The 26,298-nt window shown below is 31.9% G+C and overlaps 2 protein-coding genes and 1 long non-coding RNA gene across 4 annotated transcripts; 1 reads left to right on the top strand and 2 right to left on the bottom strand.

Annotated features, from left to right (window-relative positions):
* Positions 1 to 1,866: 1,866 nt before the first annotated feature.
* LOC133037965 (uncharacterized) lies at positions 1,867 to 5,615 on the bottom strand. The gene is made up of 4 exons (XR_009687934.1): positions 3,723 to 5,615; positions 3,543 to 3,608; positions 3,373 to 3,438; positions 1,867 to 3,162 (listed from the first exon to the last, which is right to left on the bottom strand). It is a non-coding gene; the product is annotated as an uncharacterized LOC133037965 (long non-coding RNA).
* A 62-nt stretch (positions 5,616 to 5,677) lies between these two features.
* LOC115717047 (cyclin-dependent kinase F-4) lies at positions 5,678 to 12,110 on the top strand. 2 transcript variants are annotated; one of them, XM_030645988.2, is made up of 19 exons: positions 5,678 to 6,003; positions 6,926 to 7,186; positions 7,303 to 7,354; positions 7,452 to 7,996; positions 8,084 to 8,162; positions 8,253 to 8,321; positions 8,417 to 8,506; positions 8,601 to 8,739; positions 8,877 to 8,979; positions 9,072 to 9,124; positions 9,278 to 9,344; positions 9,513 to 9,621; positions 10,273 to 10,338; positions 10,476 to 10,544; positions 10,676 to 10,742; positions 10,832 to 10,948; positions 11,261 to 11,292; positions 11,416 to 11,494; positions 11,590 to 12,110. In XM_030645988.2, the coding sequence occupies exons 4-19, from the start codon at positions 7,989 to 7,991 to the stop codon at positions 11,862 to 11,864; spliced, it is 1,422 nt and encodes a 473-aa protein (XP_030501848.1). In that variant the 5' UTR covers positions 5,678 to 6,003; positions 6,926 to 7,186; positions 7,303 to 7,354; positions 7,452 to 7,988; the 3' UTR covers positions 11,865 to 12,110. The 2 variants fall into 2 exon arrangements, with proteins under 2 accessions (XP_030501848.1, XP_030501849.1); XM_030645989.2 differs by having other exon boundaries at positions 5,702 to 6,003; positions 6,926 to 7,143.
* A 3,054-nt stretch (positions 12,111 to 15,164) lies between these two features.
* On the bottom strand, positions 15,165 to 16,145 carry LOC133038421 (protein FAR1-RELATED SEQUENCE 5-like). Its single transcript, XM_061116569.1, has one exon. It carries the CDS (start codon positions 16,143 to 16,145, stop codon positions 15,165 to 15,167), a length of 981 nt encoding a protein of 326 aa, XP_060972552.1.
* Positions 16,146 to 26,298: the final 10,153 nt, after the last annotated feature.

Genomic DNA, 26,298 nt, shown 5'->3' with positions numbered 1-26,298 from the left:
TAGAATGAATCAATTTAAAATCCTTTCATTATATTGAAAGGTGAGATTGATTTTAATATGAGCTTAATTATATATTTTATTTTGTATATCTATTGTTTTATTTGAAAACAGGTGAATAAATAACTACACTATATACAACAATTAAGGACATCACTCAAATTACAGAAAGTTGGAAGAATAAAATGAGAGTGTTAGAAAAATTTGAAAAGCGGACAAATAAGAGTTCACCACTCAAATATCAAATACTTAATGTTATCAGACAAAAAAGTATACAATCAGTTAATTTATAGTTGAAATTGTCAATACTCTACTAATAAATGCTATATTTTCTGAATTTTTCCTGTACACCCGTTGCAACAAATTATTATTTCATAAATATATATTTTTTTCTTAAAAATGAACACAGAGTAATGATGTTGAACTTAATAACTAACAATATATACATATATATTTTATTTTTAATTGTATCACTTTTTAATAACGTAGAAAAAAACTAACATAAAATTTAGTATACGTGCCTCGCACGTAACTTTTTGCTAGTAGAATCAATATGTACGTATATTTTTTATTATATATTTTATTTTTGGAGTTAACCTCAAACGTTAATGTTCCGTTAGTTTTATTAAAAGAAAAGGAAATGTTAAAAAAAATACCGTTAAACTAAAAATTTTATGACATAGCCACATTTTATATAAAATAGATATTTTGTTAAACATTTTGCCAACAAAACTGTTCATTAAGTTGCTCGTGGCTCTTATTTTTATTTCGATTGAAGTTTTAGTTTGGCTCTTATTTTTATTTCGATTGAAGTTTTAGTTTGGAGAAATACTATTGTTGAATTTTTATGGATTGTAATAGTTGATGTTTATTGGTTAATGAATTACCTATCTTTAAAGGGATATTTTCAAAAATATGGGAAAAATAAGCCATCTTATGATAAATATGGCAAGAAAACTAAATGCCACAAAATATGGCATTAACTAACCAAGCAAACTATAAATATGGTTTTTTCTAAAAAAAAAAAAACCATAAAATAACTTAAAAACAGAAACTAATTTTAAATGAATGAAATTTATTATTTTTAACCATATATAAACAAAATCCTCTCTCTACACTGATTCTCTCTCTCTCTCTCTCTCTCTCTCTCTCTCTCTCTCTCTACTGCGATTCTCTCTTCTCTCTCCTGCGATTCTCTCTCTCTCTCTACTACGAATCGACTGGCCTGCGATTCTCTTCTTCATCTTCTTCGATTCAATTCCTCTCTTCTCCATGCACAAATTATTTATCTGATTCAAACAAAACTGACCTGAAAAACTCATAAAATATAAAATTCAGCCATGGCCATACACACAGAAAAAAAAAAACTATATGATCTTGCATTGCTTCATAATGAAATGTTCATACTTAATCTAGATTTAGACTATGAAGTTTCACAAAAAAAAAAACGAAAATATAAACATTATGAAAAATTTAGTTTTAGACATCCACGATCAAAAATGAAAAGATTACTGAAAATTATGAATATAAAACCAGTTTCTAAATACATTATATATTTTAACTAACAGTTTTTAAAATGATATTATCTGTTAAACATAAACAAATATAAAGTAATGTTGGAAACCAGTTTCTCAAATATATAGTGAAAAAAAACACATATAATTTTAAAGTAAATATAAACAAAAAAAACAGAAACAGGTTTCTAAATACATTATATATTTTAACTAACAGTTTTTTAAATGATATTATCAGTTAAACATAAACAAATATAAAGTAATGTTGGAAACCAGTTTCTCAAGTATATAGTGAAAAAAATACATATAAATTTAAAATAAATAAAAACAAAAAAAAAAAATCGGTTTCTAAATACATTATAAATTTTAACTAACAGTTTTCAAAATGATATTATTTGTTAAACATAAATAAATATAAAGTAATGTTGGAAACCAGTTTCTCAATTATATAGTGAAAAAAACATATAATTTTAAAACAAATAAATAAAAAAAAACGAAAAAAAAGAAACCGGTTTCTTAATACATTGTAATTTTTAACTAACCGTTTTCAAATATTGTACAGGAATGGACTCAATAATGTGTGTGGTCAAATATGGAGGGCAATGGAAAGAGGATAAAAGGTATGAAGACTACATAATGACTGGACTACTAATACCAACAAACTGTGATCTAAAAAGTTTGTTGGAATTAGTAAAGACTGAAATCAAATGCAACACAGCAATAGAAATACATTACCAGTTATGCCCAGACTCACCACCAATGAAAATAATTAGTGACAACTCACTGATGTTCTACTTACAACCGAGAAAGACACAAAATGCAGTTAGTGAGTCTCCACTCTGCATCACAACAGTAGACGAGACAAGACTCCACATCATTGCTCAACAAAAACCAGAAAGTGAATCTGTAAGACAAGATACAGATGTTCAGAAACTGGTTTTACAAATAACCAACCAGCCAACATATGAGTGTATGGAATACGATGATGAAACCTCAGAAATAAGCGAGGTACTTGCATTACCAAACATATTTCAAGTACCTGATAGTGTTGCTGATTGTATCATTGAGAAAATACAAGAACACAAAAGGAAAAGACAAGAAGAAGAAAGGGAAATAATAACAGATCATAAGGTTTTCAACATTGAAAAAGGACAGATCTACAAGGACAGAAAAATATTGAAGACTGCAGTGGGTTTTTTTGCTATGATTAACAATTTTCAGTTTAAAACCAAAAGATCTGAACCAAGAGAGTATGTGGTGACTTGTGTGGATGGCAACTGTAACTGGTTTCTGAGAGCTTCAAAGTTTAAGAGTACCTCAACATTCAAAGTAAGAAAATATGTCCAAGATCACAACTGTCCAACAAATACAATACACAAAACAACCAAAAAAATATAAGGAAAAAAGAAGACATACCAAATTAAAATCCTCCACCACATCCTTAGTTTTACTTTTCTTTGATGCACTAGCGTCATCAATAACAACTTTCATTTTCTTGCTTGAAACAACTTCCGCCACAACCTTCTGAGTCTGAAAAATCATCATCATTGACTGCTTGAAGGACATTAGTAGCCTTCTTACTGACTTTTTTACTACGGTGTTTGTGAGAAACATAATCAGTAACATCACCTTTAACTTCTTGATTATCAACCTGAAAAAATAAACATAAACAAAACATAACAAATTAAAAAAAAAACACCAGTTTTATATAACATACTCAAATCCAATAACAAACATATAAAGGATAAAAATCAATTTTCAAGGAAAAAATACTTGGAAAATTTAAACACAATAAAAATACAAACCAACAATGAAACATAAAATAAATGCTAAACCGAATTCAGCAAAATTTAATACATACTTAAAGTTTCCGGGGAGATCTTCTTGTTGGAGCTTTCAAGGGAATATCTTCCACAACATTATCGGCCTTAAACAAAACAACAAAAAATCAGTTTCATCCCAAAAAAATAAATAAACAAAAACATGAATAAACAGCAAAAAAAATATATTAAAAAAAAACATAGAGCATACTTTGGATTTACGCGGAGATTTCCTCGTTTCAACTTCAACAGGTTTTTCTTCTTCGACAAAAGGATCCTAATAAAAATAAATAAATAAAACCAGTTTCGTAATAACCAAAAAAGAAAAAACAACAAACATAAGTACTAAAAACCGGTTTCAATACAAACATAAAATATACTATAGCTTTACGTGAATATTTTTTTGGTCGGCCTTTAGCCTTCGTAGCCTACTCAATCTTTTCAACAATAGATGAGACTTTTGAGACTGATTCACTCTCCATCTGATAAAAAAACAAAACACAAAATAAACATTAGACACAAACAACAAATTAATCCTGATAATTAACACGAAAACTAGTTTCACACAAAATCGAAACAAAACAACAACAAAAAAAAAAACAAAAAAACATAACGACAATTTCCTCAACAGTAATTAACTAAACAATAAAACTAATAATCCAAATTTCAAAGGAAACCCATTCAAAGATCCAAGCATTTTGCAACATCAACCTTAAAACCACCCACACACCCAAATTATCACAGAATGCACAAATAACACATATCTATAACATAAATCAAACTCCAGAAACTTGTTTTTGACATGTTTCAAAATTAGGAATCCGAGGATCCGAAACAACACCTGCATCATTTCTAACCTATTTTTAAAACTGTAATCATGATCTAGAAACTGGTTTTTCATATGAGAATTATTTTGAAACCTCAAACCTCAAAACCACCCATACACACCAAAAACCAGTTCCTATAAATAAAACAAAGATTATAACTGCTCAAACACAACAATAATTTCTTCATGCAAAATAAAATCCCTACAAGTTTATAATTGATACAATATTTTCAACAGAAATTACATGGCTTTTCAGATTACACAATAAACCCACAATTTATTACAGCACATTGACTCTAAAACCCGAAATTACTAAATCATCAAAAAAAAATCATACCCAAAAACCAGTTTCTAAAAAATGAAAGAAAATTTATCACTAAAACTAACAAAAATCATATCCAAAAACCAACCAAATTTAAAAAAAAAAAATAAACACAACAACAACACCGAATATTAACAAAAATTAAAAAAAAAAAAAAACTAAACAACAAAATTCTAAAGCATAAAACAAAACCCAAAACACAAAATACTTAACTAATCCAATATGAATAAATACAACAACACAATAATCACTTCGGATTAAACATTTTTAAAAAAAAGAAAAACAACAACACACTAATAATCTTAAAACAGAAAATGGGTTGAGATTGTTTTCCAATGATTCTCCTTGTTTCTTTCTTAATCCTCCTAATTTTCTCTCAAGGAACTACTCTCTTCTATTTTCATTTTTCCCACTCTCTCTTCGGATTAAGCATAACTCAACAAGAAAATGCAAAATAAAAAAATAAAAACGAAAATATAAGAATGTAAGAACGATTAAGAACAAATGCAACTTCAACAAACCCACTAAATGAAAAGGAACAAAAAACCCTAAAATTAGAGAAAAAAAAAAAAAAACTCATGCTTACCTTGAAGAACACACAAACAATGGAAGCTCTTACCCGTAGCTCTTACTTGAAGAACAATGGCGGCAATGTCCTCCAAAAATCGAGAGCAAAAAAAAAAAAAAAAAAAAAACAGAGGACGAAAATGAAAGAGGAAAAGAAAAAAGAGGAAAATGAAGAAATGGTGAAATGAAAAAAAAGAGGGAGGGAGAGAGATAATAGTATAGGTTGTTTAGGGAAAATATGTCTGAATTGGAAACTGCAAAAATAAACTAAAATGTAGAAGCAACCATCAAATCATGATGATTACATGCAAACCCTCTAAAAAAAACCAGTTGAAAAAAAACTAAACCAAAAAAAATCTAAACACCTAAAATTACTAAAATAACCTAAATAAACTACAATACACACATTATGGGCTTTTGACAAATAAATTCCAGCCGTATGGGCTTTAAAATCCCATAAATTATGTCCAAACTTTAAAAAAGCCATATAAAGTGTCCATAGTTAATTATGCCATATTTATCATAAAAGGTTTAAAAAACCCATACTCCACGTAAATTCTACATCTTTAAAAGAAAAAACAATTAAAATTAGGTAGATAAATATTTAAAAGAGAAGATTAATATATAACCGTAGGATGAGTAACGAACGCGTAGGAGAGAGATAATCAGGACCGTGAGAAGAGTGTGATTAGAGATCTCCGCTGGCGCTACTATGCATATACTACACATATAAATATAGAATAGATAGACATAAGGCATTGGAATATAGAATCACAATTATTTTTAGGTATTTTCTTGGTTCATTGGTTGGTTGCCAAGAAAGAGAAAGCAGAGATTAGAATTTGGTGGGCTTTTCAGTCAAGGCAACGAAATCTCTAGAAACACCACAACCGACGAAGCTCTGGATTCCACCTCTTCCCGTCCTTGGAGACGGTGGCTATGCCGCTTGGCTTTCAGGTTTTTTTTCTTAATAAAAAAATATTACATCGATTTTGGATCTGTTCTTCGATTTGGCTGTTTAATTTTCTTCGATTTTTATTTGAGGTTAGGGTTTTGTTTCTGATTTGTTCCAATTTGGTTATGCAGTTATTTTATTGGTTCTTGTTTCACTATTTACGGGTTCAATCAGTTTGATATTGAATTAGGTTTTCTTAACTGAAATACATCTATCGAGATTTGTCTAATTTTGGTCAGGATTGTGATAAGTTGGTGTACATATTCCGTTTGTTACTATTAGGAAAACTTTCTGGAAATTTAATGGGTGATTGTTTGGTATTCTAACCTCAATATTGAAATGATATTATTTCGTCCTTGTTTTTTGCAATACATAAGGTTGATTTTTAAGGTTTCTCTTTTGAGATGAGCGTTAGAAGGTCAATTTTGTTTTACCCCTCAATTCTCTTCGAGCGTGCTTCCTTGTTTATGGTTTTTTTTTTGCTATCGTCACATTATGTCTTAATCCTCATTGCTTTTGTAATTTGAATAATTTACCTGCTTTGGTTGCGTGGGGCAACTTTTTAGAGAGCCAATGTCTATGAAGGGCAACTTTTTAGAATATTGGCTCTGTTATCTTATATTTAATTGTACTATGTTAAGAATTTATTGAGTTAGTTCCCCAGTGGATCTAGGAGCGTTTCTTTGCCATATTGTATGTAGGTTGAATTATGTTAATTATATTCAAACTTGTTTATAGACCTTGTTATGATGATATAAATTTTCATAGGTCATGCTACCTTGTGGATTTCTTTTTCTTTTCTATCGTAGTATTTGTTACTTGATTTTCCCTATGTGATAAAATACTGTTAGATAGATTTCTATCTCATTACTGATGTACAAGATTATACCATTCTGAGTTCTATGCACGTGGCGTTGATGACAGGTTGTGGAAAACTTGGATCTAAACAAATTTCTTGTACTTTTCAAGACATGGAGCGAGCATGCTTCTGGTCAAATTGTTTTCATTACTCCGTTGTATCATTCCAGGAAGTTCTTGACTGGCGATTTCTCATTGTCGGAGATTTTCTTCTGGTTTCTTTCGTTAATTGCACTTAGTGGTCAGTTGCTCTTCAATGATCAGGAAAGGAGGCGTGATGCTAGGTACTTTTGAAGTAGGTGTTGGATCTTTATTGCACTTGTACCAGTAAGCAATTCATTTCCAATTTCTCTCTCTCTGTCCATTGCTTTATGTGTGGGACTGTGGAGTTTCTTAAGGAATGTTGGTTAACACTTAACATATAACTTACTATTTTCCAATAGTGTATTGCTGATACAACATCCTGTCCAACTCTCTGGGAATTGTTCTTCAGGGGTATAGTACATCATACTTGATTTTTTTTTTTCTTTTTCACTTCTATGTTTAGATCTTGATTTCTCATAGTATGTTTTTTTTCTTCCCTTTATGACAGGGCTGACTTCTGCTGCTAATCTGCAGTTGAAGACTGCTAGTAGTCAATACGAGATAATTGATATACTGGGATCTCTGCAGACTACTTAGTTATAGGTATTTTTTCGTTTTTACTTCTGATGGGTATTGTTTAAAGGTGGTGAGACATCAACTAGCTGAGGATTTTCTACAAGTATTAGTATTAGCTGTTTCTCAATTTAATATTGAATCGAGGAGACGCTATCTTGAGCGAAGGGCTCGTTTCTTTCAAGTGTCAATATGTTCTGTAGTACTTGTCCGTACACACTGTGCATGCCATGTCACTGTCTTCAAGCATTTGGGTTAGTAATAAATAAGGTTGCCCATCAGAAAGTCTCTGGTTCTGTGCCCATGCATGTTGCCTTAGAAAATTAATGGTGGATTCAGCTGGACCGACAAGGCAGTTGTGAATATATTGTAGTCTGTTTTAAGGACCGTCTTACTGAAGATAAATGCCACTTGTCTTTTGTACAAGTTTTAATACTTAAATAAATACAGAGCTGCTTTGTATTCAACAAGAATGGAGAGGTGAGTTGGATTTATGCAATTTCTTTTTTATTTTTTTTGGTAATGTTTTTTACTGTGTAGTCATTCTCACTGTTGTGAATATAATAGGTACACATTAATAAAGGAAGTTGGTGATGGAACATTTGGAAGTGTTTGGCGAGCCATTTATAAGAGAACTGGTGAAGTGGTAAGTCTTAATTCGTATGTCTCTTAAATGGATGATTATTTTTCTGTCTAGCCTTTTTTTTTCTCACTTTTATTTGGCTACAACATACAGGTTGCAATTAAAAAAATGAAGAGAAAGTACTTTTCGTGGGAGGAATGTGTCAATCTGAGAGAGGTGAAGGTATTGTCTTCCAGGCTCCATCTATCCCTTTCCTCCTAACCTTCCCATGAGTCTGCTATTGTTCTTCAATTAATTATCGACTTTGTTTATTGCAGTCACTACGCAAAATGAATCATCCTAATATTGTGAAGCTTAAGGAAGTCATCCGTGAAAATGACATCTTGTACTTTGTGTTTGAATACATGGTAAATATTACTTTTTTGTGTCCAACTAGCCTTACATTATGTTTTATTTGTCTTGTTTCTGATGCTATGCCATGTTTTTTTTTTGCTATGCCAGGAGTGCAATCTTTACCAACTAATAAAAGACAGGCAGAAGCTTTTCTCTGAAGCTGAGATTAGAAATTGGTGTTTCCAAGTTTTTCAAGGACTTGCTTATATGCATCAGTCTGGATATTTTCATCGGGATCTAAAGCCTGGTATTATGTTGCAATAACCCATGAAAAACATCCATATTGCTTTGGGCTGATTTTCTTGCTCAATTTATAGTTTGCCTATGTGGCACCTTGTTTCTATATCTTTCATTTGGTGACTTAATTGTGTTTTCTTTTGCTAGAAAATCTGCTAGTAACAAAAGAATTGATCAAAATTGCTGATTTTGGTTTGGCTCGAGAAATTAATTCTATGCCACCATATACGGAATATGTCTCAACACGTTGGTAAGTGTATTTTCTTTTTATTTGCTTTTTATCTTGGTCACTTTCTGCTTGTAGTGTTGCCAACATCTTACTGTAATTCATTTGTTCATAAGGTATCGAGCCCCTGAAGTGCTGCTACAATCATGCCTTTATAGTTCTAAAGTTGGTGAGTAAGCAGAAGTTTGATATAATTTGCTATTTTGTGCTGAATCTATTTCTTTCGTATCAATTTAATTCCATATGCATAAAGTTGAGTCATTGAATATCTTTTAAAAAACAAGTTGCTTATAGAATTCTCAAGGGGATCTTTTGTCTTCAGATATGTGGGCGATGGGTGCTATCATGGCTGAGTTGTTTACTCTACGCCCTCTATTTCCAGGCGCTAGGTATGTACATTGCTACTTGTTATTGCTAATGGAGTTGAAGTCTTTTGCATCATACAATGTACTTTATCAATTCTATGATCTTGATTACAAACTAAGAACATGTGACAGGATGTTTATTGACGCTAGTTTCTGATACTTCTGTTATTGTTTAACCTGTGATGTTTTCAGTGAAGCAGATGAAATCTACAAAATCTGTAGTGTAAGAGGCAGTCCAACTGAGGATTCATGGGCTGACGGTCTTCGCCTTGCAACTGAGATCAATTATCAATTTCCAAAGGTAGGCTTTTCTTTATCATTTTCTGTAAAAATGTCTCTGACTAAAAGAGGTAGTTTGGATATGAAGCAATTTGTTTCTCAAGCAGGTGTGCCCTAACCCTGCAGTACCTTCGATTTGTTAGCCTTTACCTTAATGATATTAAATAAAGACCTAATGCCTTTTAATACCAATAAATCATTATAAATACAATATGACAACCCAACACAATCGTCTCATTAATAGGTAGTTTTTCCCCCTGTTTCATAGCTGAGTGAGCTTCTCATTAAACAGAGGTAGTACCCCAGACTATAGCCTTGATAAATAAATGATGTACCTCCTTAGGGAAGTCTCATCCTACTGCGAGACTCGAAAGGGGATCTATACCAATATTGGATTATTCTTAAGTGTTTTATGTCGAGTTTTATGAGCTAACTATCTGTTATGATTTATGTTATGTTTGCATTGCATAACTATTTACATCTACTGATGCACTGAAATTGTTGCTTCTTTTTACTGGATTAAAAGTTATGTTGCAGATTAAGGTGGAGATTATTATTTTATTTTATGCTATTTTTGTTTACACATTTCCTCTTACTGTTGCAATATGATCTAGCTACTTTTACTGGATTATTATGTTGATGATTAAGTTGGATGCCTGCCTGTATATTGCAGTTTGCAGGTGTTAATCTGACAGCGCTCATTCCATCAGCAAGTGACAATGCTGTCAACCTGATCAATGTAATTTGTACAGTCCATAATTAGAGTTCTTTTTGTCTCCTATCTAAATCTTCCAGTTGATTGGTTAGTTTGGGATTTTTTTTACCTTTATCAAGTATCTTATGCTGTCTCCCTGTTTTTTTCATTTGAATTTACAGGCACTTTGTTCATGGGACCCTTCAAAGAGGCCAACAGCATTGGAGGCCCTTCAGCATCCTTTCTTTCAGGTATGTTTTTTTTCCTACAAAGTTGCAAAATTTTAATACTGCCGTTTATTTTCATGGCATTCAATGAACAATTGTATTTTTTTTCAGCATGTTACTAAGTATGAAAAATTTAACTTTGTTCTCTGTCACAGAGTTGCTATTATGTTCCTCCTTCCCTTCGTCCCAGACCAGCGACTGTTGCTAGAACTCCCCCATCTGGTTTGTAAATACAAGATATGATGGATTGGTAGATGAGTGTTTTTATTTGTGAACATAAATTTATTTAGTTACTCTTTAATGTTGTGCAGCTACAAGAACAAGAGGATTATCAGAGCAACAATGCGTGAAAAAATATTCTGGGACTTTATCTAATTCGAAGCCAAGCAATTTTTCTTCACCTAAAGTACATGCATCTTCAGATCTTGGTAATTATTTTCTTCAGGCTTTGTTTTACTTTATGGCTCTTATAGTGTAATCAAATCACATCTCATTGCACGTGGTCACAGGGCTTTGATGTGTTTATCCTGATATATATACACATATATATATATATATATTATGCATGCCTGCTACATACGAATAAACATGAGCTCCATATGCTTAATTATAATTTATGGATATATTGTAAAGCCTGAGAAAACAGGTCATATTGTCACTTTGTACGTATGGCAGAATTGGTTTTAATTATGTGCTTGTCCTTTTAAAGTTCTCTTGTAACTTTTGCTTATAAATTGCAGGAGTGCAGCGCAAACTGGATATGGTTAGCCAGGTAAGATGGAATAATTTATTGTTCCAGCATCTTACAACTAGATTGCATTTGACTATGAAATGCTTTAGTTTGCGACGGTTTTTGTGTTTGTGCAGGACTAATGAGTTTTTGTAATTTTGTTAGGATGCAAAAAAGAATGAGAAATCTTTGAAGAGCTCTGGAACTCAACCAAAATATCGACCCCCAGTAAAGAGCAATCCAAGTGAGTGTCTCTTGCTTGTTTTGAGAAACAGTTTCATGTCTTGTTGTTTTCTTGCCGATGTTAAGAATTATTATGTGTATTTGGCTGGCTGGCAGTGTCAGTGAATAGGGTTAGAGGAGCGCGTGAAGTTTCTGATGCATCTGAGAAGCTGGCTAACATGACAATTGGTTCCCGTAAGCCGATGGTGGGGCAGCGTCCCCCAGTGAAGGCCGGAGCCCCTCCTGTGAAGACTGGAGCACCTTTGTTGAAAACTGGAGCCCCACTTTTGAAGGCTGGAGTCCAGTGGAATGGCGGGGCTGGTGATGTGTATTTAAGGCCGGTCCCTCATATCCAACCTGGAAGAACCTACACCAGGAAAGTTGTGGGATGAGAAGGTTTTAGAGGTGTTGTGTTGGTTTTATGATGTCTTGAATACGTGAGTGGTGGCCCTGTTTGGATTTTCGAACCTACCGTTATCTACATACTGTGTGTGATGGCATTTACTTTTGTGTCGGTGTTTTCGTTGGGTGTCTTGCATGCTTTGCAGCTTGTTATGTATGCAGTTGGCCTTTTGAGTCTTGACTGGGATTGAAGGCTAATAAATAATTTTAAATAAAAAAAACCATCCTTTCTCTAATCATGTTTTCTAATTACACTTTTAAGCTATAGTAGGGAGTGATTTGAACAAGTGATTACTAGAGAATGGAAATGGATATAGAGTTTAGGGAGTTTTCTATTTTTTTTGTTAATTTTTTTAATATTATTTTAATAAAAGATTTACTTTCATTATTTTATAAATTAATTTATAATTCACAGGTTCAGGCCTGCTGGCCTCTTGGGATGCCATTTGATAAGAGTTGTGTTTTGTTATTGCGATTCGATTTTTATTACTACAATTAGTTTATCTTTGTGATAGTTTTAAGTGTTTTAGTTTTGTTTTTGTAATGTGGTTTTGTTTTGTTTTGTTGTTCTTTTCTATTTTTCAATGGCTCATCATCAAATAATTATTAGTGGTTAGAAATAACACAAGTTCTCTATGATTGAATGGGTTGTTAGTAGTGCAGTAGTTAAGTTTCAAGTTACATGGTTGATTGATCTGGGAACTAGGCAATCTGGGAATTAGGCAGTTTTGGTTCGTTTTTTTTAATTCTAATCCTTGTCGTGTCTCCAACGGGAAGAGGAAGATGTCCTAAATGGATTGCATATTATTATTTTAGCTAATTACTATTAATAAAATTATAAGATTTATTTAAAAAAAATTATATTTAACAAATTTAAATTATAAAATATTATTTAAATAATCAAATACAGGAAACATGATTGAAGCAATAACAATAAAATGACTAATTTAGCTATGAAAATAGAGTACCGTTGAAGATAGTCTCATAAATCGGTGAGCTCACATTTTAGATTGTTTATCATTCTGGATCAAGATGATTTACGGTAAAAAATCCTCGATGCTTGCAAAATGTTATATTTAAATATATGTATATATAAATATATTTAGGAATTTATTTATGGGGATTTTTACACTTAGTGTCTCATTTTGCCATTTTTTTTTTACATTTGTGTCTATATAGGTTAGGCATCCGATTTTGTACCCATATGTGCAAAACACGGATTGCATTCCGTGTACGGCAGGTAGGTCCCACGTTAGAATAGTATTTTTTTTTAATTATTTAATTAAGTTGGCAACCGGTTATTCTAGGTTTGTTAACCGATTGTACAGTTATTTTTTTAATTAAAAAATAGAAATGTACAAATAAATTACTGTCCACGTTAGTTAAAGTAAGAAAAAGTACAAAAGGTTTACTGTTCGTGGCAGTTAATTGTACAAATATACTGTAGGCAGTGGGTCCATGTTGTCGGAGTGGGGTTATTTTGGTATTTTACATCATGTATGTAATTTTGGAATTGTAGTTGAGTACAAAATATCACGTACCGAGTACATTAATTGTTTATGCATGCTGTTTAGTAAAATAAGTGTACAAAATATCACGTACCGAGTACAAAATATCATGTACAGAGTACGTTCATTTTTGTTTCGTAGTACATTGTTAAGAATAATTTGTTATAAATTATGAAATTATGTGTTGGTATATATTGAGTTTTACGTTGGTGTATTATTTTTATTTTTATTATTGTGTATAAAAAAAATTAATTACTATGGAAATTTTGACCTTATAAGATTGAATTTTCTTGGGTAAAATAATTTATTTGTTCATTAATTATAAATTTGAGATTTGTTGAGATAAATACCTTAAACACGGAAAACATAACATGAAGTATATAAATCTAGAGTTTTTGAAGCAATAATTAGAGTCATAAACCTTAAAACATCAATGGTTAAAAATAGCTAGTTATATATATGAATGACCATAGTATGATTCTTGTGTGGAGGAAGGCGGTTCAGGGAAATACGCGTTGGAGTGTTCATTGAATGAGTCAGTTGTTGGTTGATTGTGTGCAGACTGTTGCCCCTGAGATCCAGTATTCTGTTGACGGTTTGGGCACCGTCGATAATCATGGCCTGATGAGCGACAAATGCGACAATGTCTTGAGTTTCTTGGGATCTGCTCCCCGTTCGGTCCTTCCCTTGGATTTCCCATACCCTTTGTTCTCACAACTTCAGGGTCTTTAATAATGTTGGGGTTGTTACGATATCTTCCAGGTTGTGGCGTCTGTCCTTCTGGATTGGAACTCATCTCAAATTCTTCCTTGAACATTAGAGTTAGCCGTTCAATCTCTTCCTTTGCACGCGTGTACGAATCCTCTGTTTTTGCTGCATAGAAAGTGAAGTTATAAGTTAATGAACTGAGAGATCCAAACCTAGCCATAAATGTGCTGTTGTTCTTGTGCCGGGGGGTTAAAATGTAGGTGGAGATTTGTCTTCGCGGATTTGCTCCATCGCTTCATCAGAAGAGTATTAGGTATTCTTCTCATGTTTAATCTTTTCATTGTAGCCCATAAATGTTTACAAGGGTACCCCTGACTTTCATATAGCATGCGGCTACAGTGTAGTGCTCATTGGCCTTCACAGTAATGAACTCGGTATTGGACTTCCGGATGCTGAAACTTTCCAATGGTGTATATCTGTCACTCTCCTTCTTGCTCCTGACTTATGACAAAATAATTATTCTCTAAATCAAGCTGCTCAGCAATCTTGTGGTACATAGTTCTTGTGTAGAATTCAACACATTGGTTGTAGTACGTGGTCAAGCATGTAGGATTAGGTGGGTGAGGTCGAGTGCATCTGCTTTTGAAGTCATTTGCAGTCTCGTTGTGTCTGAGCTTTGAGACTGTCATATCTATGGTTGTTACAAATTCATGCAAGCAATAATTCTTCTCTAAAATTTTTTTTAGGGCTGAGTTGATCGATTCGCAACGTTGTGTGGTTCTCATTCCTACAACGAATGAACCTCTTAAATAAGTTTCTGCCCACTGTTTTCTTGTGTCGAATGTTGTTTGGCACCATTCATTATCTGTTAGTTGTTGGGTTTCAACGACGTCTAACCATCTTGCTTCAAAATCCTCCTCCTCGTAGTAGTTGTACATTAGATCTTTAAATCTTTTCAAGAAGATCGGATCTTTAACCTTTTTGGAAGCATTTGTATTGAGATGCCAAGCACATAGACGGTGTGTAACATCAGGCATGTGTTCCATGATGGCCTGTTTCATGGCCTTATCTTGGTCAGTAACTACAACATGACTTCTTATCTCCATGGCATTCGAGAAATTTTTGAAGCAGCCAACGATAGGATGAAAGCTTCTCGTGGAGGAGGAGAGCGAACCCGAAGATGCATGTGTTGAAATGGTGGTTTACGCCAATGAGAACAGTGAGAGGCTTATTGTACTCATTTGTCATGTAGGTGGTATCAAACCCTAGTACATCCCCAAAAGCCACATAGTCGACACGTGAGTTTCCATCTGCCCAAAATAAGTTACCCAATCGATTCTCCTCGTCCACCAGATATACAACGAAGAAATTTGGATCCCTCTCTGCGAGACAATCAAGAAATCCCAACGCTCCTTCCGAGTCCGTCTCTATCTTTTCTTCTTGCTTGGCACCAGCAACCCTGTTGTAGACATCTCGAAGTTGACATGGCATTCTCTCGTAACCTCCACTTTGCAAAGCAACATGAGACATTATGTTGGCAGTTTTAATTCCAACGGAGTTCATCGACCTAACTTGGGCAAGCAAGCCATCGGACACTACTCGGTATGATCTCAAAAATTGTACCTCACTTGATGAAGCGAGGTCGTGATTGTGTATTGTGCTGAACTCTTTGCATTTCCAAGTGTTAGACGGTTGTGTGAGTAAAATACGTAATGCTGCCTGACATCCGATTCTAGTGACATCATGAGGTCTCTTTTTTCTTTGTCTTTCCGTTATTGTGATTCTTTTGTAACCCTCGGAACAACAAACCCACCTGCGCATTACAATGACTCCGTGAGAACGTCGTACATCATCTTTTCTTGTGCTGAAACCCATTCGTTTCGTGTACATTTCGTAGAATGCTTCCCATTTTCCCAGTTTGTCGAGACTCTTGCCTAGGACGTCACATATTTGAATCTCATTCACTGGTTTTGTGATGTTTAGCTCTGCTATTATGCTTTCCCATTCGTAGGTTTGTTCCTCATTCATGTTCTCTGCTTGAGACTCAGCCTCCATATTGTATCTGTTTGAATTAACAATTTAAATGATAAAGTTAATAGGTAAGGAATGGTTGTCGAGAAAGATAAAAAAAAAGGACTTACTGATAAGTAACCAATTGTTCCTTCGACATTAATGTACTGAGTACAGTTACAGTGTTCGATTGTTATTGATATCCAAGAATTAGAGATGAAGAGTAAGGGAAAGATAGTGGTGAGTCGAGTGAAATTAGATTTCATGAGATTGAATGCCTCAGATTGTAGAGTAATATGGGTTGGTGATCACATTTAAGTATGTTGGGCTGATATTAATGGGCCTTTGAAAATTTGGAAACTCTATTCCACTGTCTTCGTACTTTTGAACAGTGAAATAGTACAATTACATTTACTTTTGAATAAATTAATTGGAAAATAAGGTTATTGTATGAGTTTTGGGTTTAGAAATTTTGTTGAGTTGTATGGGTTGGTGGTAACATTTAAAATTGTTGGGCTTATATGAATGGGCCTTTACCAACCTTTTTTAATGAATTAAACCACTTCGTACGTCAGGAAATAAGTAATAGTACATTTTTTTTATTTGTGGAAATTAAAGATTGAAAAGTAAGGATCTTTTTTTTTGGTAGTGATGACATTTTTTAGTAGAATGGGTAGTTTCTCCCATTTATATATGTTGGGCATTTATATATGTTGGGCTGATATTAATGGGCCCTTCACCTACATCTTCTTATGAATTAAACTATCGTTGTACGTTAGAACAGTAACGTAGTACATTAGGTTTTTTGGAAAAACGGGATTGATGAATAATGTTGACATTTGACCATACTACGTACGCCTACACGTGTATTTAATTGTGTAATTCAGAAATTTAACCACCCCTCTTTTGACACATCAGATGTGCCCAATGGAGTACATCCCAATGGAGTACAGCTAACTAAAAAACGTACTATAGGGTTATTCTTCACGACTTATATAACACACTTGAGACGTTTTCCAATCCAGCATCAAGTTTATAGAGAAATTAACTTGTAATTTAGTTATTAGCATTACATATATCAAGTATGAGTTCAGGTCCACACTGGGTTATTTTCAATGGACCAAATGAAGGTATCTATAGTAGGTACGAAGATGCTGTAAGCAAAAACACTACTTCTGATGCGTCCATAAAAATAATTCGTTATGAATCTTTCATAGAAGCTTTCTCTGCTTTATGTCTACATGGAGAGACGGGACAATGCTTCACTGGGCAGCAAGTTAGAGAACTTTGCTGTGTTAAAGAGTTTCTCTGCATGTGGGATTCCGATGATGATAATGATAAAGAGGCTATCCTTAATTTTGTTTGCTCACTGTTTGATGAGGGTGAATGCTCTGGTGCAAATAAATCACTAGAACAGGACAATGTGAAAGATTCGACTGACGAAGGTGATGACCGAAATGGAGATGATATAGAAGTTGGGGACAAAGGAGGAGTGGATACTTCTCCCAAAAACAGTAAATGATGCACTTGTTATTGTCCAAGTTATGTTATTTTATATTTTGAAGCTATAATGTACTATCAGTATTTGTTATGAAATCTGTACTGTGGTTTATTTTGGAGTATTAATGTCACTTTCCTCATTAATTAATTGTGGAATTAAAAGTGAAGTGAATCATTGTGAAATCACAACTGCAAACAGAAAGAAAATAGACTTAAAATAATATAGTAGAGTTACATACAACTACATATATAATGGAGGTAAGTGCTTCAATCTCATTAAATGGCCTAACAAAAAGTTGATTCAACGGCCATATGAGATGAGTTGTAACAAAAGTACACTATATATATAAAATACCACGATTGAAACCGAACGGATGTTCAATCAAGTTCTATAACTTGAGGGAACTTCCGTTGAGACGGAGGGCTATTGTCTCTGAATGGGGACTTTGGTCGTGAAGGACTTTCTCTTGGAGTAGTGTTTGGTGATTCTTGTTTTACATGAACTGGGTAGTGGGGTATGGACACCTCGGTGTAGTCGAGAATGTCATCCATGATACCCTCTAATTTTTCTCTTAAAGTGTTGGCTTCTTGCATGGCGTGGGCTGAATGGTACAGGTGTTCCGCCAATTTGTATGACTCCTGCTTGGCCTCCGTGGCTCGTAAATGTGCCTTCCTTATAAGTTTTTCGTGTTCGTGGAGAACAGACTCGAGCCTTGCACAGTTAGGACATCCTGAAATGGAGGCTGAACGGAGTCTTGGACTCCGTGACGGTGTACCTACGTGTCTTGTGGAAGAAAAAGGATGCGGTGGGAATTTTTGAGGACTTGTTTCAAAAGGGTTGAAGTTTTGGTAAGGGTCCATTTGATTTAGGAAATAGTAAAACGGGGTTTGAAAAAAATGCTTTGTTTGGATAACCTAACCTTTACTTATATAGTGGTTTGTTGGGTTGATGTACACGTGATTGGGTCCGTGTAATAATAATGGATTTTTTTTCCCAATTTAACCATTTAATAGTTAATAAATTTTGACAATGGTAATATCCACTTACGACAATCTGAGAAATCCCAATTTACCCATTTATTAGTTAACCAATTTTAATACAAGGAGAAGGTCAATCAAATCCCACAAATAAAATCTAAGGAATATCTGGAAAGTACTATGTGATGTGACATTTTTATATTAAAAACAAATATACCTACGGTTTTATGATTTAAATAATAATTTTCAGAATTAAAGTAAAAATAAAATGCTTTCAAGTATTTAGTACACATGGAAGACATAATGAATGAAGTCAATTGATTTATTACGGCCGTATAAAAATGTCACATCACCATCTTCAAATAATAAGTACATGGTTTAAATGGTGAAATTAAAAATGTGATATGACATCCACTCATTTCAGTAGTCAATAATTTATTAAAATTTGACATCATAATCATTGTTGGTACCACTATCATAGTTAATTAACTTAGTTTTGTTAATTTTGTTGGGTAATACTATCATAGGGACTACTATCGTATTAAATCTGACCTAATTGATTTATCCAAATTTTAATAAGAAAAATGTCATATTAGTATATTAGAGCCCAACAAATATTAAATCTCCTTAAGTAATATAGGTAGGTTTCGTGTTTGCATATAGTATCTTAATTAACTCAAATCAGGGAATCCCATGAGATCTGCATGTACTGAGTTTGATTTGACGTTACACTGTGAAATCACTGACGTACGTTATTTAAAGTATGGGAAATACTCCATTTAACGTCAGTGAGTACACTGTGGGACGTACACAGAAAATTAAATATTGATAAGACAACAATTGGTTTTTTTAGTGAGTATGTACAAATTAAAATTAGAGGAAGTAGTCCATACTTGGTTAAGAAGATTACAATATTTGGACAGTTTTTAAATAATTCCCAACAACATAAGAACGTGGACTATTAAGAATGGGTAGTAGTCCAAATTTAGTACAACTCCTAAATAAGAAATGGTTTAAACTGTATTATAATAAGTATTGTACGAATAAATATGTCTGAAATTATACTTTACATTTGACAAAAAATTCTAATTATCTCATTAAATTCAAATATTGAGTAAACATAATTGCGCCATACTTTATTTACGATGTGAAGTACTGTGCACATATATTGATGTATGTTATTTTTAAACTTGAACTTATTGAGATATGGGAGATCTAGCTTCTGACGTACATTGAAATACGTTCCAAACATATTTTCATATAATTTATTTCTGTGTCTGTTGAAATTTTTTTTAGGTTTGGAAAGACATACGTAGAAATACGTTATTAGAATAAAGAAATCTTTTACATTTGCTAATTAATTTGTAGGAATCACATTACAATTTTTCACTTCTTCATTACAATAAAGTATTCAACATTACACTTTTCCAATAATAAAAGTGAACAACCAACTACCATTACCATGAAGATGTTATGAATCCATGTTGGTCAAATTAATATTAAATATTTACATTTAAAACCTGATTTGACTAGACTGTACAACCTATCAATGAAGATGACTTTGTGAATGCATTGGAAAAACGCATTTAGAAAAACCCAACCAAATGGTGATGTGAGTTCAAATTTCAAATTAAATATTTAAAAATAATAATTTCGAAGGTATTACTAATTACTTGATAGTTATATGGCATTATTTTACTAATATTTTACCATCAATCCGTATAAGGTCACATCAGTAGGGTATACTATCTACTTTGAAAACCCTAGCTCATCCACTTATTTTATTATGGAATTATTTTTTAAAATCTGACATTGCAAGTGTTGTTCATAACTTATTGGAAATAGTGAAACTCAATGGCACATATTCGGTCAACATAGTTCCATTCCAAATAATATTTAAGTTTACAGTTAGAAAGACATACACAATAGAACACAATTTGTACATAACATAGTTGTATCCCAAAATAAATTTAATTAAGATATTTTATTTTACACTGAAAATATAGATTGTATTGAGATTACTATAATATCGGTACTGTTATCACATGATGCTTTATTTGACCCAAGACTTTAGTTTTCCGCCCCGCGTCTCGATTTTGTTCCAGTGTTTGGCGCACCGACGGTTGTGTCAAATATGATAACACTCATCCGTCGATGGCCTTGTGGACTGCGGGAGGTTGGTTGAGGTTCGGTTGGATGGCATATTTGGCGGCGTCTCAAGTAGTTCCGTCCAGCCTAACCCACCCATCCGAACCCTTCGTCAACATTACCTGAATATACATATAGTAGGTACATAAAATTTCTAAGAATCAATTTGTAATAATATGCTATTGAAATAAATAGACAAAAAGAGTTGAGTTATTACCCAGATTTGTTATGAGATGATTGATTGAATTGCTGAAATTTCCTTGATGCATCTACAACACACGGTTGTAGTGCATACCAATCCTTATGTTTACACATCTTCACTTCGGTGCAACAACAATACATAATTTATTTTTTTATATATTATCCCTACACATACGTCTACAGGAAGGGAGTGACTTCTCTAGGAAAGAGAACAATACTATATTGAGGTGTCAAGGAGTAAGGACAGGTAGAGGGGTATATATAGTACTTGTGGATGTGATTGTGTTGTGTACTCTTTTCAAAAATTAAAAAAAAAAATAATTAATACAAACTGGTACGGCTAAAGATGGGGTGATATAACACCAATATAAGTCTGATTTTGTCAATGCATTGAAAACCGTAAGTTCAACATACCCAACCAACTAATAAATTTTCCTTGAAAGACGTAATTTGAACCAACCTATTGACCGGTTTTGTTATGGTTTGGTTAGGAAAATCAAATATTTACATAAGTGAAATGTTGTCCCATCCCCAAAATTGTCACATGTAGCAACAAATATGCTCATATTATGTCCAAATAAACATGTGTGGCCAAATGAATAAGCAATTAAATTATGATGTTTACTAATAATCAAAACTCAATTTGTGAGTACTACGAACCAGCTCAGTTAATAATGGGTACGTGTAAGAAATTAGTACAATTTGTGAGAAAAATAATTGTTATTAGTTTGTATTGGAATACTAATTTCCAATAATCAGTTGACATGTGTAGGATGTACTACCTTCTTTAATAAAATAAAAATTATTTATTTAAATATACAAACCTTTGAATTCAATATGAAAGAAAATAATGTTTTAATTTAAATATACATTTTGACTGGGTTAATATCAATGAAACTTAAATTACCTTTGTTTAATTTTTGTCTTTTGTTAATAAAAACTCCTACAGTACATATGATGTGACATATATATATGTAAAACTCACCCAAGTACGTTTTTATAATAAAATAATAATTTCAACACTTAAAGTAAACAACAAATCCTTCAAAACCCTAAAAAACGATTTTAAATAAATGAGGAGGACCTTTTTTGTATTTTAAAATAATAAACATTTTAGTAATATTTTGTTGGGTTTTATGCCCTAAATAAAACTCATTTCAATATAATCAGATTTACTTATTAATATAGATCAGAAATAACATTTAATGTTGCATGGTTCACATGATTTATTTCATGATTATATGTACATAATGTATGAATTCATCTGAAACCCTTTTCACATACTTGATCCTGTTTATTGTGTCGTCAACACATTGGAAAGTAAACATGACTATGTGAATAAAGTTTCCTAGATTTATCAGACATAGGGTTTTACTGATATGATAATCTACAACAGAGTTTACTTGCATTTGGAGAAGTGCTATGTTCTTTCCAGAGCATTGGTTAAAGTAAAGCTCAGGTTGGATGCATGGAGTATGCATCGGAAGGGACCGATATTGAACTTTGACTTAGATTTATTAAACTTATCGTAATATTTATTCAAGTCAATATCGCCTAGTTGATCCTAGATCAAATGTTCTTAATCCTGTTATGATTAGGCTCAATCTTGAAAGGCTATTCGTGTTCTTTGATTTGTTAGTTAAGCCTACTTTTAGGTCAGGGTGATACGTACATTTTGGGAACACGGTAGTGCAATTGAGTGGGAGCGCTATCATAAATATGGAATCTATAGCTTCTATCTGGCGAATAGTAAGCAAAGGATGATCTCCTTCGAGCTTGACCAAACGAACATAAATGGTGGAGTACTCATTTCACATAAGCTGAAATATCATTTATACGGGGTCAAGTGTTTTAAGGAATAAATACATTGTAGGGTGTAACGGTAATTTAATCCCTTTTACAGTGTAGATCATTCATATAGAGGATCAGAGATCACATTAGGATTATAACAATGGATAACTAATGATGTGTCTATATGGTGGAACATATAGAACATTCTATATACTGAGAGTGCAATTCTAAGTTCTATGCGTGGATTCAACGAAGAATTAATAAGTTAGTGAATTTTAGTGCTAAATTCTTGATCTACTTATTGGAAGCTCGGTTATATAGACCCATGGTCCCCGCACTAGTTGAGATAATATTGCTTGTAAGACTCATGTAATTGGTTTTGATTAATCAATTATAATTCTCAAATTAGACTATGTCTATTTGTGAATTTTTCACTAAGTAAGGGCGAAATTGTAAAGAAAGAGTTTATAGGGGCATATTTGTTAATTATGATACTTTGTATGGTTCAATTAATAAATATGATAAATGACAATATTATTTAATAATTATTTATAGTTATTAAATAGTTAGAATTGGCATTTAAATGGTTGAATTAGAAAATTGGCGTTTTTGATAAAATCAGATGCAGAAAAGGTAAAACTGTAAAATTGCAAAAAGTGAGGCCCAAATCCACTAGTATAGGGCCAGCCACTTTTGTAGGCAATTTAATCTGATATTTTCATTATTTTAATGCCAAATAATTCAAACCTAACCCTAGTGGAATGCTATAAATAGATAGTGAAGGCTTCAGGAAAATTACACTTAAATTTTCTATTTTTCCTTCAGAGAAAAACCTGAGCCTTTCTCTCTCCCTATCTTTAGCTGCCACTTCTTCTTTCTCTTCCCTCTTGAATTTTGAAATCCTTAGTGTATGAGTAGTGCCCACACACAGCAAGTGATACCTCAATCATAGTGAGGAAGATCGTGAAGAAAGATCATCAGCAAAGGAGTTTCAGCATCAAAGATTCAGAGAAAGAGATCCAGGTTCAGATATTGATAATGCTCTGCTACAGAAAGGAATCAAGGGCTAGATATCTGAACGGAAGGAGTCATATTATTCCGCTGCACCCAATGTAAGATTTCCTAAACTTTATATGTGTTTAATTTATCGTTTTAGAAAGTTCTTATTTAGGATGTTAATAAACATACTTGTGAGTATATCTAAGATCCTGGTAAAATAATTTCCAACAACTGGTATCAGAGCCATGGTAATTGATTTACTTGCAAGAAATTTGGACTTTAAAACGATTGTTTGTATGTTTTTGGATGGTATCATGTTGTATTGAGTGTTATTTGATGATTGATTGATGTTTGTAAAATTTTCGTGAAAAATAATTTCGATTTTATCTCTGGAATTATTTTTATTGGATAGTATGGAAAAAATTAAGCAAGTTAGCCTTTTACAGAACTTAATTTGGATTTTATTTGAATTAGTTATGATTTTTTGAAGATTTGAAAAAATCGGGGCTGTGCTGATTTTTTCCTGCGATCGCAAATCTGTCCGTACAGTTTCGAATTTTTTTGTTTTTCTTCGATTTTTCATGCTTTTTCATGGAATTAACTTCCAATTTTTTGTATAGTTTTGTACTTATACTATTACTATTCCTAATTCAATTCTAATTATCATTTTGAATTAATTTAATATTTTTTAAATTTAATTCCAGATATTAGTGTAATTTGAATTTGAATAGAATTAGTATCTATCTTCTTGCTTAAAAATCTATCTTATTTTTAAATTTGATTATATCTTATTTTTTTTTTTAAATTTAAGGTCAGATTTTATAAGATATTTATAAAATCTTTTAAGATATTTTTAATTATATCTTATCTTTAAAGATTTTTTTTTAAATTAAATCTTTTTAGATATTTTGACCTTATTTAAATTTAAAATAAGATATTTATAATCATGTAATTTTAAATAGATGTAAGATATTTTGCTAACTTTTAAATTTTGTTATTTTATTTATTTAAATTAAATTTAAAATCTGAAAAGATATTTATTTATCTTTTCTAATTTTTTATTTATAAAATAACATTTAAAATTTAAAATTAGTTAGCAAATTTTTGAAATGATATTTAGGTTGGTTGAAACCTAATTTTTCAAAAATTGTAGGTTTAATTTTAAATTTAATTTTTTTTTTTAAAATTTCGAATTTTTCAAATTTTTTTTTAAAAAAAAAATTCGAATTTTTTTTGATTATTTAATTAATTATTTTCGAAATTAAAAATTTAATTTAAAATTAAATAAATCCTACATCCAACTATCCAGCTAACCTTGTTGCAGGAGTATGTGTTTGAGCTTATGTGTAAGTTTTCAAAACCTATTATTACTTGATTGCAAATAGCCATGGTTACTTTTTGCCAGATCTAATGATCTGATGGCTCCCTTGGTCAAGATAATAATTTGTAACAGGTATATTTACAATCTTCTTTCATCTGTGTATGACCTAGCAACATGATAGGACCCATCCAAAGTGTGCCTGTGTGAGCCTATGTGTTTAATTTGATTATAGATGCATATAGGTTGTTGTTGCTAAAATAAATTATCATAGTTCTTGATAGAATTTATTTAGGCCCATTTAGTTATTGGGCTTATTCAATTAATAACAGTTGTTCTTATTAAGGTTAATTCCTCTCTTTTGGGCCTTGTGTGAGAGTTGGGAGCCATAGAAGTGGGTACGACATACTGAACCCAGCACCCCCTCACATGAACCACCCAATTGTGAAGGCCCATTTGCCTGATTTGAACAACTGTACTAGGTTAATTACACTAGTTTAACCTAATAAAATTGATTAGCAACATAATTAATTTCATTTATTTTGAAATTAATTTAAGAAAATTATAGTTTAAAGAATTCTTTATTCTAAGCTAAACTATATGTATTTTCTTGTATTTAATTAAATATAGAATTATAACCATCTAGATTCTTTCTGGAACTTAATTTAAATTTTTCATTAAATATTCTTATTTAAGTTGATATTTAGTTATCTACAACTAACCAACTTAAATCTGAATATCTTTTGAATTTCAAATTTCAAAATTAAGTTGAGGAATTTTAGGCATTGGTTATTAAGATTCTTTAGATATTTTTTAAGTTAATATCTTTTCGAATATTAACTTAAAATGGAATATTTTCAAATTAAGTGGTTACAACTTAATTTTTGATATTTAATTAAATTTAAATTTGAAAAATATTTAAGTTCTAGATTTTTTCTAATACAACTTAAATTAGATATTTTTTCAAATTTTGTGGAAAAGATACTTAGTCAAATAAGATATTTTCTAGATAGTTATTAGTAGACTACTTATTATTTCTAATATTAAATAGGAAAATATTATAAATTGTGAAATTAATTATTTAATTAATTTTGGTACAATTTATTTTAAGTATATTTTTCTTAGTATTAAACTAGAAATTAATAATTAAGCCTTCTCTACACTTAATTATTTATTTCTTGAATTTAATACATTTAATTAATTTGAAAATTAAATATCTAAGTTGATTTTTATCATCATACTTAAATATTTCTTTTTCATGAC

The sequence above is a fragment of the Cannabis sativa genome, chromosome 5 (genome assembly GCF_029168945.1).
Source record: "Cannabis sativa cultivar Pink pepper isolate KNU-18-1 chromosome 5, ASM2916894v1, whole genome shotgun sequence".
Classification (NCBI taxonomy): domain Eukaryota; kingdom Viridiplantae; phylum Streptophyta; class Magnoliopsida; order Rosales; family Cannabaceae; genus Cannabis; species Cannabis sativa.
This window is presented reverse-complemented; position numbering and strand designations above follow the sequence as displayed.